The 14,351-nt window shown below is 39.3% G+C and overlaps 1 protein-coding gene across 1 annotated transcript in view; it reads left to right on the top strand.

Annotated features, from left to right (window-relative positions):
* Positions 1 to 14,351, top strand: part of PLD5 (phospholipase D family member 5) — a 175,725-nt gene that overhangs the window by 130,976 nt on the left and 30,398 nt on the right. Inside the window, 2 exon segments of the mRNA XM_032681793.1 lie at positions 8,904 to 8,957; positions 8,960 to 9,030. Coding sequence (XP_032537684.1) covers positions 8,904 to 8,957; positions 8,960 to 9,030 — 125 coding nt within the window.

Genomic DNA, 14,351 nt, shown 5'->3' on the forward strand with positions numbered 1-14,351 from the left:
GCTGCTTGGAGCTTTTTAATTCACACTAAATTCTTGTGCACAGACTCAATTGTCTCGTTTTTAAAGACAGGCTAAAATGGAGTCCTAAACTTTGGCCAAAACAGTAAGGGATTCTATAGCAAATATAGTACAGAAATCACTGACTTCAGAGGCCAGATCTAGGTGGGAAAGTGTAGAGTTGAAGCATGTCTGCTTTCCTGTCTTGTTCTGTGTAGTGTTGGCTGCTTGCATTTTCTACTGGTGGCACCATGTGCCTCTCAAGGACATTGTGATGCCCTGGATTTTCATCTTTGGAAGGACCAGAGATCTGTAGTCGTATGAGTTTATTCCTTGTTTGCAATCTAAAATTCTGTTCAGATGAAAAAACATACACAACTGTGAGGGTGGTGAGGCACTGGAACAAGTTGCCCAGAGAAGTTGTGGATGCTCCAGCACTGGAAGTGTTCCAGGCCAGGTTGGATGAAGCTTTGAGCAACCTGGTCTAGTGGGAGGTGTCCCTGCCCACAACAGGCGGATCGGAACTAGATGACCTTTAATGTCTCTTTCAACCCAAATCATTCTATGATTCCATTCAAATAGAGTGTGCCTGTGCTGTATCTATTCTGTGAGTAAAGAGGAGACTTTTTATCTCTATGCTGTTGAATTTGGGATTGACTCTTGGCATTTTGCCAGTCAGTTAGTAATGAGATGTAGTTGGGTGGGTAAGTATTATAAAGGAACACTGTCAGACCTCTCTTTTGTCTCACCTCTGAGATGGGGTGGGAAGAACTTTGGTTGTATTTCCGGGGTTTTTCTCTGCTGAATAAATGAAAAGGGCCCAGCAGGCAGCACAAAATACATTCATGTGGGTGAGAGCTATAACATTCCTATGCTGAACTCCAGCTACAGCTGGGTACTTAGTTGAGAAATCGGGGTTTTCATTACTTGGACTAGCAACAAAGGCCAGCATTTGACACCTTCAAAGCCACTATAAGAGAGTATTTAGATAAATGTTACTTTGGGAACTAACTAGCTCCCAAGATGTCACTGAAGTTAAACAACCAATTGGAAGAAATTGGTTGTTCTCAAAAATTTTCCATTCTGCATCCGGTGAGTAAACTCTGCACACGTGAGGGTCCTCTGATGGGTCTTTTCTGGATCTTCTGTGTCAGTGTAGACCCCTGTTTAAGTACATGGGAAATGTCATCCCAAGCAAATGCCAGCATTGCCCTCCTATCTACTTTGTTTGCACGAGGCAAATGGTTATACAAGATAAAAGGTGAACAAATACTGGAGCTCACCACCTGAAATTTCTGAGGCCTGATTTTGAGACAAATGGAGACTGAGAGTATGTGGGTGTACCTTTAAATGGCAGCACTGGTATAAGCAGTTCCTGCATCTTGTTGCACCCAGCCATAGCCACTCGATCCCACATGCTGTACCTTCAGTTGTGTTGGAAAAAATTGTTTACTGCCACGTGGTGAGCGGGACTAGTGAATTCTTCTACATTTGAAACAACCTAGTTATTTTTATTTATTTTTAACCTGTATCAATTTTCTGTTCTAGCTTATTCCCTGGACACTGAAAAAGCTACTTTGGCACAGCTGAGGAGGTGGTGGAGGGAAGGAAAAGGGTTGCTGGAGATGGGATCTCTTCGTCTGATCACTTGGGGGGAAAGGGGTTGGTGTTGTGGTTTTGTGGTTTGATGGGGGGGGGGGTGGTTCCCTTTTTTAAACATACCAGTTTTAATTCTGTAATACTTCGGTTTCAGAGAGCTGGGTTTTTAAATGCTTATTTTATACTATTTCTTTTTCTTCCTGCCCTTTCCTGTCCCCATACTCAGCTCTTGGTTTCCACAGCTGCATGGATAGAGCAGTTTCTGGGGCTGTACTGCTTTACAGAAATTATTTTAATACACTGAATGAGTTAAAAACAGAGAAAAAAAACAGTAGTTGAGTGCAGAGGGTATTTGCTCCCCCTGATTGTGCAGGGCAGAGCCAAGCCCAACAGTGTGTTTACAGTCTGCTGGGGAGGGAAGGGAGCCAGGCAAGAAGCTGGCTCAGTGTCTGGAGAGGGGGATGGGAAGTCAGCTGGCAGTGATGGAGACCTCTCTCTTCTCACATCCTCAGCTCCACGGGGAGATCCTTGACTGCAGCCTGTCTGCTTAGGGTAGCTCTCTTGTAGCAGTGTTTTTTTCAGGCTCCAGCCAGACATGGACACGTGAGCTGGCTGGGGAGCGTGCCAGTGGAGATGAGTGGTGGCAGCACGTAGGAGGCAGAGTGTGACTGCTTGTTGTCCCTGAACCACCCACGCCGCAGCCCCAAGCATGTGAGCCCATCGACTGCAATTCCAGTGGGTGCTGCAGGCACCTGTGTCTTTACAGAGAGAGACCAGAAGGACTCATGGAGCTTCAGGTTCCTCTCCTGGGTACTGATTTCCTCAAAATTCTCTTTGTGTCAGTGACCTCAGATGCTGTAAAATAAGACAATAAGCATTACAGTAAATTTTAATGAAAAATAACTACATCAGAAACAACACAGTTTTCCTAAAGATGGCATTAACTTTTGGGAGGCAGTGCTATTTTGAGAAGCTGCTTATGCACATAGCTAATGGCTGATTGTACACTGGGAGTGAGTGTTTGTCATGCAGGTAGTTTGAATGCAACAGTTTAAGGCAGGCTAAGGTGGTGTGAACATAAATTGAATTGCAAAAGCTTTCTGGGGATTACTTGGACTTGTGCTAGAATCTCTTTGAGTAAGTATGATTTCATTTTTTGCATGTGTGACAGTTGAATATAGAGCTGATAAAGAAAAAGCAGCAAGGTTTTTATTCCACGCTGGCTTTTTTTTTAAATTACTGTGGGCTTAGACTGATGAATAACACATAATCCCAGAGGGGCAGGATTCAGTCCTGGTAGTTTTTAAAAAGGACAGGGGTATGTGTGTGTGAGAAGCAGAGGGCAATGTAAATAAAATGGCTGATTCAAAGTTAAGGTATTATCATCAAAGATATCCCTAACAGTCCCCTAGTGTTCTCTCTTTAAAATAAATCTGAATCATTAATCTTTCTGGGGCCAGGCAGACTTTTAAATTGCATTTCAGACCCAATATTCTGTAAAGAGCACAGAAATAATAAATAGTCTAGTTTGTCTTTAATCATTCAGAGACTTAGTAAAAATAACTTTATTGTCAAGTTGTGCATTCCTCTGATTTGTACTTGTCCTCTTCTGAGTGCTGACAGGTCACACTAATGGGGCTTCTGGAACAACTCCATACTTTTTCCAATCAGTGAGAAAAAAGCGTGAAAATTCATGGGGAGATATCCTCTGCCTGGGTCACTCGTGTCAGCCCTGAGTGAGAAAGCTCCTCTGCTGCTCGTGACCATTTGTGTTGAAAACTCTGGATTTCTGTCTCAGTGGAATAAAAATTATTTTTATTTATGGGTGTACTTTGTGCTAAGGCTTGTTATCAGAAGCAAATGAATAAAATGAAAGTGTATATTGCAAAATATAGGGAAAGAGCCATTCACTTTATGTTCTATATGTGGATACATACATATCCTAATGAGCAAATTGTATCTTAAAAAATAAGCTTGGGACCTAAGGGCATTAAAGGATCTTTTGTTGAACTTGCTGACTAAGCACATGGTGATTAACTGCATCTACACTGATCTGAAAATGCAGTTTAGCTGAAAGAATACAGAAGCTCTATGGCACAATGGCAAGTGCTGCACATGCTGCTTCCCACCCATGTGGTAGCCCCCCAGAGAGGCCAAGAAAGGTGTCATGCAGGCTGCTCGAGCACTCGCTGTTCTCAAGTGGGCATGAGCTTGTGGTCTAGTTAAGTCTGCTCTTGACTCTGACTTCAGGGTGCCTTCTAAAGTATAGATAAAAATATGTATCTATGTGTGCCAAGTGACTGTCAGCAGTGGGGTGAAACAAAGAGGCTCACATTCTCAGACTCCTTTTCAAAGGTCTTATTACTTAGAGTATTTGCTTGGGAACCCACAGAATTAGGAGAGGGGAACACACTGTGCTGGGAGCAAAGTGTATGGACACAGTGATGAGGAGTGTGAGATGACAAGAATGGGGTAAGCAGGGGAGGGCAGCTGTTTCTACTGTGGCCAGTTTTGTGGTGACACGGGAAATAGTGTCTGGAAGATGCACAGTGGATTGGATGTGCAGGTGCATTTGTTAGGTTCAAACTGCAAATATATGAGAGCTGTAAGCAGTGGTGCTTTCAGTGGTCAGACTCAATTCATATATGAGCGCTTCTTTGTACCCTGTGGTCCCTTCTCCTTTGTGATCCCTCTACAATCTTCCCACTCCCCTGTCTCAGTTCCCCCTGCCCCAGTGTGTTCCCCTCCCTTATCTGCTGTACCTCTGAAGCCTGTACTTGACAAGCTCTGTTTTCCCAAAACAAGGAAGGAGACATTCAAAAGCCCCTGTTCTTGTTCTCCACCTTTACAACTTTCCTCTTCCTAGCAGGAGGTAGCAGAACCTTACCTGGCTCTGTGACCTTTCTCCTAGGGCTCTGCGCAATGTACTCCCAACATGTGCCATCAGATGATGTATCTCCATCTCTCTCCACCCTCTTTTCTGCTGCAGCACTGTTTCCTACTGTCAGGGCTGATGAGGTCAGGGCTCTCAGTGCTTTTCTCATCCTTGCTCTGCCTGTTGTGTATTGCCCATCACTGTTGCTGCAACTTCCCAGATAACTCTGTGTCTTCTTTAACTCCTTGAGTTCTCCTTATTTTTCTTTCTCTCTGGTTTTAAACACACTATAGTGAAAATAAGAAAGTTGTGAAGACAGAAGACCAATTTTAGCCGTGGTAAAAGCAAATGCAGCTTCTGTTTCTTGGGCGTTATGTTTGCTAACTCCAGAGTGAGTTTAGCCTGTAACTGGTGCTGTTTAAAACTGTGGCAGGCAGAATTTGCATGTTTGCTTTCAAGGCAGCTGTGATAATAGCAGCCTAAACAGTTGCTCTTTCTTGGTCTCGGCAAAAATGCTTTACTGTATCCACCAGAGAGGTGATTTGGCACAATGATGTTGCCCTTGTATAAGGACAATATCCTAGGCTGCTCATAGGCATTCCAAAGCCTCGTGGCGCACCTTCTACAGACTGTTTCATAAACTCAGATGTGGAGGCCAACTGGCAGCCCTGTGCAATCCAGCCTCCTGCAGTCTTCCATGAAGAAGAGTCTTGCAGTTGGTGTAGCTGCCTGGTGACTTTGCTTGAGCAGCAGTAAAATCCACAGCTAGTATGTGCCACAACGCAAGTGTGCCAAGAATGTGTGTTGATGACATACAGTTTTTCATGACAGTGTGTATGTGATGAGCTCTTAATTAAAGACTGCTGCTAACAGCTTAGTGCTTAGACTCAAATATGTAAAAAAAGTCCTAGCCTTAGGTTCACAGAATCATAGAATGGCTTGAGTCTCAAGGGACCTTAAAGATCATCTAGCTTCAATCTCCCTGCCATGGGCAGGGACACCTTTCACTAGAACACGTTGCTAAGAGCCCCATCCAACCTGGCCTTGAACACTTTCAGGGATGGGGCAACCTGTTTCAGTGTCTCATCACCCTCACAGTAAAGAGTTTCTCCTAATATCTAATCGAAATCTACTCTCTTTCATTTTGAAGTAATTCCCCCTTGTCCTTCCCCCTTTCCAACATGCCCTTGGAAAAAGTCACTCTCCATCTTTCTTGTAGGCTCCCTTCAAGCACTGGGAGGCCACAATTAGGTCATCCTGAAACCTTCTCTTCTCCAGGCTGAACAATGCCAATTCTCTTCAAGCTCCTATTCTTAAAGTCAAGCTTACCCTGTAGCTTTCATGACACTGTTAGTGAAGTATCTGAGAGCAGGCAGCTAGACCAAACAGGATGTTGAAAGGCTAGAAATAATAAATAGCATTTGCTTGTGCCATCCTTCTTCTCTGGGATTACTTTGGGAATTGGATTTTTTTTTTGGAAATGGATGAAAAGTCAGTCTTTTTTGCAATACAACTGATATCTTGTTTTCTTCCTCCATTATGAGACAAAACAAGAGTCTAAGTGGTAGCCTGGCACTTCCTAGGGACTGTGTTCACATTACATGGAGAAGGTCTAGGCTGTCAGTGGCAGAGTCCCCTCTGTGCATCCCAGACTGCATCAGTCATCTCCCTTATACAGTGTGCAAACTCTCCCCACCTTGAAGAAAAAGTATTCAGATAAATGTCTGTAATTTAAAACATCCCTACAGTCGTCTTTTTTTTTTTTTTCCCTGCAGAAATGTATAATCTGTCCCAACCTTTAGAATGCACAATTTTCTGGGATAGACAAATCTACTTGAGTTTCAAGTGACAGCACTGGTTTTCTCTACGTTCTCACTCTGCATTTAATCTTCAATGAAACAAAATAGTAGCTTTATTGGCATGTTTATAAGCAATTGTGCGTTCTGGTTGAACTCAGTAGACCTCCAGCTTTGTGTAATTGGGACTGCAGCATGATAGAGAGTTCTGTTATGGCTTCACATATTGATCAGTCCAATTTAATTTCCTCATGGGACCTGGACCATGCTAGGGGAGGTGGATTGTGTTGAAGGCTTGATAAGCCTATTTTAACAAAGCATCTCAAGGGCTTCTGGAACAGAAGCAATTATCAATACTGATACATGTTTCCTTTCATCAAAAGGTAAGGGCTCATTAATAGGCTGCACAACAGCTGCTGTTTGCAACACATGACTTTTTTTTAATTAACTTGGAGATACTGCTTCCTCAGCCTTACCAGTTTCCAGAAAGAAAAGAAATTGGGTTGCAGGTTTTAATTTTAGTGGTATATGTGATAGCAGTATCTTCTGCATTTCTATATTCACTATTTTGGTAATTGAAGCCTAGATTATATTTAGAGAGATGGTTCCATTCCACTGCTTATGCCCATGTCTGAATGAACCATGCCAACAAATTCTGGTGTTTTTGCAACTTTTGAATTGTGTGTCAAATTACTGATGATGTCTGCTATTTTTAATGTTAGTATTATTGGTTACAACTTTGGAAATCAGCATCCTTGTTTGTCATTGGATATTTCAAAAATGTTTTAAATTGTATTTATTTTAGGCTCTCAGTTATGAGAAGGAAGTTCACTGTTGCTTCCCACTGTTTTATCTTTCCTATGCAAAACTCCTAACATTTCATTTATAACCTATTTGATGTAGGTGTGTTGTGGGTGTTCAATTCGTACTGCTATTTAATGTTGCAAATTGGATGTATGGAAATAAAACCTCACCAAGGCAAACTGCTATGTTAAAATTGATTTTAAACACAGTTTTTGGATAAGCAGCTAGAAGTTTAGTGCCTTACAGAATGGCCATCCTTAACTAATAGTAGTTGTTTTTGTTTTGTTTATTCACCAGAAACAGTTTAAACCATTTAACACCTGCTGTAGTGTTTTCTGATTTCTTTTTCATTTCACACATATTATCTCAATAATTAGCACGGTTCTGCTAATTAATGCATGAATTGAAAGCAGCAGTACATTCCAAGCAAATTGGAAAAAAACCTTAGTTTCTAAGCATAGATGAGTGTCGATGGTGTGAAACACAAAAAAAGGGAAGGCAGCTGGATTACACCAACTGTAATTGACCAATGAACAAATTCTGTAATGTGCTCAAAATCCTATGTTGCTTGTTTGGTGGGTTGTGATAAGTGGCACTTACCTGATTTTTCTTCTTTTCTTGATGTCTAAACTTCTAGAATCATTTGTTCAAGGGAAAATTAGAGTTTTTCATGATAAAATAGAACTATTTAGCACCGGTAACTGTTGCCTAAAATTGCAAGTGTTTCTTAGGAGGTCAGAAATAGGAAGTTAGATGAAAAGAAATACATTATGTATTCTAGAATTCTTTTGAAGTTTTGACTCAACCATTACTGGAATTCATGATACTGAAGATCCCATGAATGTTTAATGGCAAATGGCTGGAACCAGTACTGCCCCCCAGGCTACTGTTTAGTGTCACTTCTCTTCCCCAGTTAGTCATGACTGAAGTGTGAAGATTAGTGGATAATTACCTTCAGCAATGATTAATTCAGATTAATTACCTAATTTTGCTAACACTGGAGCACTGAAAGAACAATAATGGTGTGACAAATACCCTAACCTTACTTAATATTAGGTATATTCTGGATTTAGTTTTGCAAACATACTGATGGGGCCAATTCAGACGCTCTTAGTGATGTGATGAAGCTAACATGCCAACAAGTAGCTCCTTTGATTTCAGTGGCCTATAATCCTTATTAAAGCTGTGCAGTTCAAAGTGATAGTTCAGTGTCACAGATTAGTGGGAATAAGAGCAGTTTCAACATACTTTAGGCCTTTGCTTACTTCCTTGCTCCTCAATTCTCCAGCCATGTTCCTCTTGTCCAGTCTGTTCCATGCGACAACCGCTGCAGCTACCTGCTCAAACCATTGCACAGGGCAAAGGAGCAGAGACTGCTTTTTAGGAAGAGGTTTTACTTACATTCGTATTTTAAAGGTCATTATTGCAATATGTAATTGGTGTGTGCTACAGAATAGACATTTAAAAATGAACTATTTTTAGCAACATGCAGTGCTGGGAAAGTATGGAAAAAATGATGGGGAAAAAATTCAACTATTTGATTCTAAAATGGAAGAAAGATAATATTATATGCATGGGAATGTTCCCTATACATGGAACATGTGTTAATTAAATATTTTTTGTGTAACTGGAATATAGGTTGATTAAATTCTTAAATAGTGGGACAGTAACACTGTTTATCATTGATTTTATACCTTAGTGGTATGTTTAATTACATCCCTCACTAGTTTTGGAAACTGAGACCATGAAATGTGAAGTTGTTTCTTTTTGTAATAATGTAAATTACCTTATATTAAGTAATGCTATTTATTATTTTATCCTTAAATCTCTAGGTGCTGAAGTGTTGTATATGAACATGTCAGCATATAATGAAGGTCGGCTTCAGTCATCTTCTGGATTGTTGATAAACAGCATGTATACATTGGAAGTGCCAGCCTAGATTGGAGATCGTTGGGACAGGTAATTTAATTGAAAAAGTAATCCTATACCCTTGGCAGGTATAATGGGGGGGTGGGGGGGAAGTAATGTTTGGAAGCCACTTGGATAACTCTGTTTCTGACAGTTTACTGTCAAAGGTGCCAGCATCAAAAACTGTATTGCCACAGTTTTGATGACTCTTCTATGTTGGCAAAAGTCTATTACTATAATTTGCTTCTTTTCATTGTGACAGCTATCTTCCATATGCTTAGATTTTAAAAATTTGATTGCTTTTATCGATTTCTGTGATGGTTATTTTAAGTTCCAGTTTACTTATTTTATTTAAAAAAAAAAAATTGAGCAAACCTTCTGGTAAACAAACCACTATGGAAACTCTGTGGTCATATCATGTGAATGACCTCATCCCTCTGATCTGCCATTTAAAAAGCAAAAACAATATTTGGAAAGACTTCCACATAGATAGTGGGTATTGTCCTGAATACCCACTACCTTTGGAGAGGGAGAGATTTTATGGCTACAGAGAGTCAAATAGTATAATGTTTTTCAAGGATGTATGTGTTAGAGAGAATTCCATATTTTTATTCTTGATAAACATGAGAGTTGAAGGTCTCTGCCAACAAACACTGCTGAGAACTCTCTATAGTCTGCAACCATTTTGGAGAAGTATTTCATCAGTAATGCAGTTTATTTGGCTTTTTGTAGGTATCCATGTGTTTTTTTCTTTCTGCAACAATCTCAGGATCATTAACAGCTGTCATGTTCATTTTTGCTATACCATTGACTGTGTGAGGCTGCTGTCAGTCACATTTATGGAGTGAAAGTTTTGCTTTTAGATCTCAGTAACTGAAATGCACAACAGAGGGGGAAGAGAAGCGGTAGTTATTAGTTGCAGTAAAAACGCTTCCTTTCTAAATATGAGCAGACTCTCAGAAGCACAGGAATAACTGTGAACATAGATTCTAATGATTTTGTAAAGAAGAATGTGTGTGTTGGTTGTGTTGAATTTGTTTTGAGCTAAGAGACTGAAAGTCTGAATGAAAACAAATCTGCCATTTTAGTAAAGAAAGAGTGGTTAAATGCATTTTTGCTGTTCTTATGATATTAATTTATTTAAAAGGTAACCTTTTAATGTTACAAAGGAATCTTGAATATTGGTAGAAAAGATGATATTATTAGCAAACCAGAGAAAGTCTTGGCCGAGTGTATGTTGTATTTTCAGTCAATGTAGGAACATACAGTTTGGGCTTTTGGACAGTCTAGAAAATGTAATTGCCTGTGCCTCATGAGCTATCCTGTCCTTATGTAATAACAAAATAGCTTGTCACAGGATTTATTTAGCTTATAAATATTTTAGCTTTGAAGCCGCTTCTAACTGGGGGTTTGAGTAGTGGTGAAATAATAAATGTGGACAAAAGAAGCACATCTAACACACAGATTATTATTTATGTACTTATAATCTTTATCAGAGATGCTACAATTCCATATAGGATTGGTCTTCTCATGCTGAAGTAAATCTTAAACCTCCTAATTAATATACGTTAAATTTTGATGCCAGTTACTTGTGGGCCAGTGTTTCAAATGTGATTCCTCACTGTTAATTTTATCACACTTTTCTGCATGCATTTTTATTAATCTTCTTGTCATATAACAGTATATTTTCACATATAGTTATAAGATGAAGCTCAGAAGAATATTTGTTAAGAGCAAAAAGAAATATCTCTGAATTACAGTAAAGAGAATCTGCTTTCAATTAGTTGAGAAATGTATGCTGGGGTTTCAGAAGAGCCTAAGGAAATTAGATGCTTGGCTCCCGCTGACGTTAGATATGAGTATCCAATTCCCTTTCTCCAGAGTCACAGGTTAATAAATCAGGGCACCTGTCAAAGAGATCTGATATGCTTTCCTAAAACAATAATCTGTCTTGAACTTTTCACATAAGAAACAAAATAAGCTTAGAACTATTGTCATTTTATTCTGAGTGCTTTCCTTAAGCAAAATGCTTAGCACACGCGTGGGACCTAATCTTAAAACCCATGGTGAGCTGAGCCCTCACTGGGGAAACACATCTCCCAGGGGTTCTCATTACCAGAGTCCCAGTGTAGCTGCAAATAAGGGAACCAGGTCCCTCTTTTTTTCTCTCAAAGCAGCCTAAATGACTAAGGACTGAGTACCTGATAAATGGCAGATAGTGCCTGTCCTGACCCATGTCCTTTCACTTGCCCTGCCTGCAGTAGTGGATAGGGCTTCTGCAGTTTTGCAGCAAGAGGAGACTTGCTGCAGATGCCACTGCATATTTCCCATTACATCCTATTTTACCTGCAGAGAAAGGACCATGAAAAGACAACCTGGGCTGTTGATTAGTTGAATATGGTCTCTTCATTGGACTTGCAGAGTATCGGAACTGGTGATTATTGAATCAGCAAGGCACTTTGGCCAGTATTACTAGACCTTGACAGCAAATCACAGAACAAAGTAGGTCTCTCCTATTCTAGAAACATATGGCCTGTCAAGCACAGCAGTTGTCTTCTCACTCAACAAAATATCCAGTGTGAGTCAGTCACCTTGTAGCTAACAGTGTCTCATTATTAGCAGCACAGTTCCAGTGTAAATTATGTGAGTGCATCCATTTTCACATCTAATAATATATGAAGTGTAATGAAAACCTTCAGATTTTAACTGTACTTTGTTGTCATATGTTTTCACATGCCTGCCCCTGTATTTTCTGCATGTACTGCTTCCTCTGTGCTGTGCATAATTCAGGCCAGTACACTGCATAATTCATACAGGAGCACCTACCTGCTTTGCTGGTATGGCAGCCACACTAAAGATGCAGCAGGTCTCTATGGTACCTCACCCTGGGCTATAGTTCCAGAGCAGACCTACATCTTGCTTGTTAAGGGCCTAAGATGTAGAAATGCTTCTTTGTTGTGGCAGTACAGAGCATTTGACATATGAGTATGCTAGAGAATATTTACACAAAGTTACTGCAGGAAATATGACTGGGGTTTATTGCTATTTTGTCCCTTTGCCTGGGGCTAAAAAAAAAAATAACTAAATCTGTTAGCATAATTTGTCTCTTATGAGGCTAGATCTAAAGCTCAAACAGTGATTTAACTTTTAACAGCTCCTTGGAAAACAACATCAGGACTTACATGCTTTGGTTTTGCAATATTTGTGGAGAATTCTTCTCTCTGTTTTTAAGCTTGACGCTAGAGATCAATCTCGTATGAAGCTTACTGAGTTTTGTTGCCATTTTCTTGACTTGCCAGCACTGACAAGAAGCAATACGAGTATTTTCTTTAAAACCAAATTTTCCACATCAAGGAGAGATTTCATATGCTGCATTTATTACTTAGGAATAACCTTTAAAGTTGCATATATCCTTGTGCCTCCACTGTCAAAGTTTTAATACTTGCTAGACTCTCAGCTTTGAAGTTATGGTCAAGGCTGAGAACACATCCTTACTTTTCAAGTAAAACTGTGTTTCAGTTAAATTGCCAGTTTGTCAAAACTAATAATTCTGGCTGAAATCATGTATGCCAGCTATCTGCTTCAGTTTGAAATCAAACCCTACAGGCTATGGAGTTTAGAGTCCATGAAAACAGGATTTTACAAAAACTGGGTGTTTTTTCATTCATAGTGAAATATTTTGACCTTTTCTTCAAACAGGTCTAAATGTTGTGTCAGGGATGCATCTTTATCTGTTGTTATCAATATAGCCAAATATTGCCCAATTACATAATATGTTGAAAACTGAGGGTTATGAACAGCCAGAGTTTTTACCCTTTTCTTAGGTCTAGTAAGCTATGTAAGATTTACCAGTGAAATAATCTAGTTTCTTGTTGTAAATTTTTATAAACTGATAAAATAATGCCAAATTTGTATAAACAATGTGTCTTACAAGTTTACCAGCTTGATGAAGGACATCTGGAGAGGTGTTCTCTTGTTCCTTACAGTGCCATTCTGACTTCAAAATGTCATTCATGAGGGGCACTAGAAGAGGAAAATTATTAAGATAACATTTAAAATTACATTTGAATTTTTTATTTCATGTAGGAGATGTATGGGATCAACTGTTCAACTTCAATCTTGCATTTCACTGATAAGCATTTGGTAATGGATGCAATTGATAAAGTATTTTCCGAGAGTTCCCAGATTCTCACCTACTAAGAAGTTGTTCTTATGACCATTGAACAAGCCAAGGAACATCTTTGGGCCATAGCGGTGCAACCTACTTAGGTATATATTTAAGATAACAATGTGTTGAAGTCTTTTTTTTTTTTCTGCAAAATACATGCGTAAAATGTTTGGCTGAAAAATAAGGTCACTCAAACATGCCTAAAATTGGGTATGTATACTGATTAATTTTTGCCTATGGCTTGAACTAATAACAATCGTGATAGCTGTGGTGCTATATTGTAGTTACTAGTTCCTTGACTAGGTAGCTTATTAATATACTTAATAAAAGAAAATTGTTATATAATAACTTTTATAATCCATAATATTAAATAAAGCACAATAGTTAACAAAAATTTTCATATATTTCTTTTGTTCCATGACTCTCTCCAATAGTTCCAGCAAAGCTTGAAATATATTTCACTCCTTAATTCAGTTAATGAGCATGAGGTTTGTAACACATTCTCAGTTTTAATCAGCTCAAGAAACACTTCTGGAGCTCTTTATACTAACAACATTTTTGGAAAAGTTTTATTTACACATGAATAATCTAATCCAGTGGGCAAAAAACTGTAATGGATTAGTCGAACCGCTTCAGAAAAATGCATTTATGTCCAACAAATAATCAGCTCTTGGAAAATTCTACTACTGAAAATTACTGAAACAAGTAAAAGTAAGCCGATTGTCTTCACTTGAAGTGAAATCAGGCTAAAATTAATTTGTCTTGTAGGCAAAAAAAAAAAAAAAAAGCTTAAATCATTAATACTAACATGTACCAGGTAGTTGAGTGTATGTGTGGAGTTTAGTGATCAAATTTGAATGTTCAAGGTCTCAAGTAGAAGCTTGCTGATTGCTCCTTGGAATTGTGGAGTCTGACTGTAAACAAATGGACTGAATGAAAGTGGCAAATCAGGAGTCCTCCAGTTCCTGAAGAGACATGAGAGAGAACCACAGAGTTAGGAAGCTGCTCAGGCCTTGTGCTCATGCATGGAAACTGTTTAGATTGGGGGATGGGTGTTGGGGTACCAGAAAGAAGTGGTCTTGAAGGAAAGAAGGGATCCGAACAGAAGAAGGTGAAGTTCCTGGCTGCAGGAAAAGTCCTTGAAATGGGAGAGATCCTGGAGATTAGAGAGCTATGGGGAAGATGGAAGCCTGGGGATTCAATA

This window comes from Chiroxiphia lanceolata, chromosome 3, assembly GCF_009829145.1.
Source record: "Chiroxiphia lanceolata isolate bChiLan1 chromosome 3, bChiLan1.pri, whole genome shotgun sequence".
In the NCBI taxonomy this organism is placed as follows: Eukaryota; Metazoa; Chordata; class Aves; order Passeriformes; family Pipridae; genus Chiroxiphia; species Chiroxiphia lanceolata.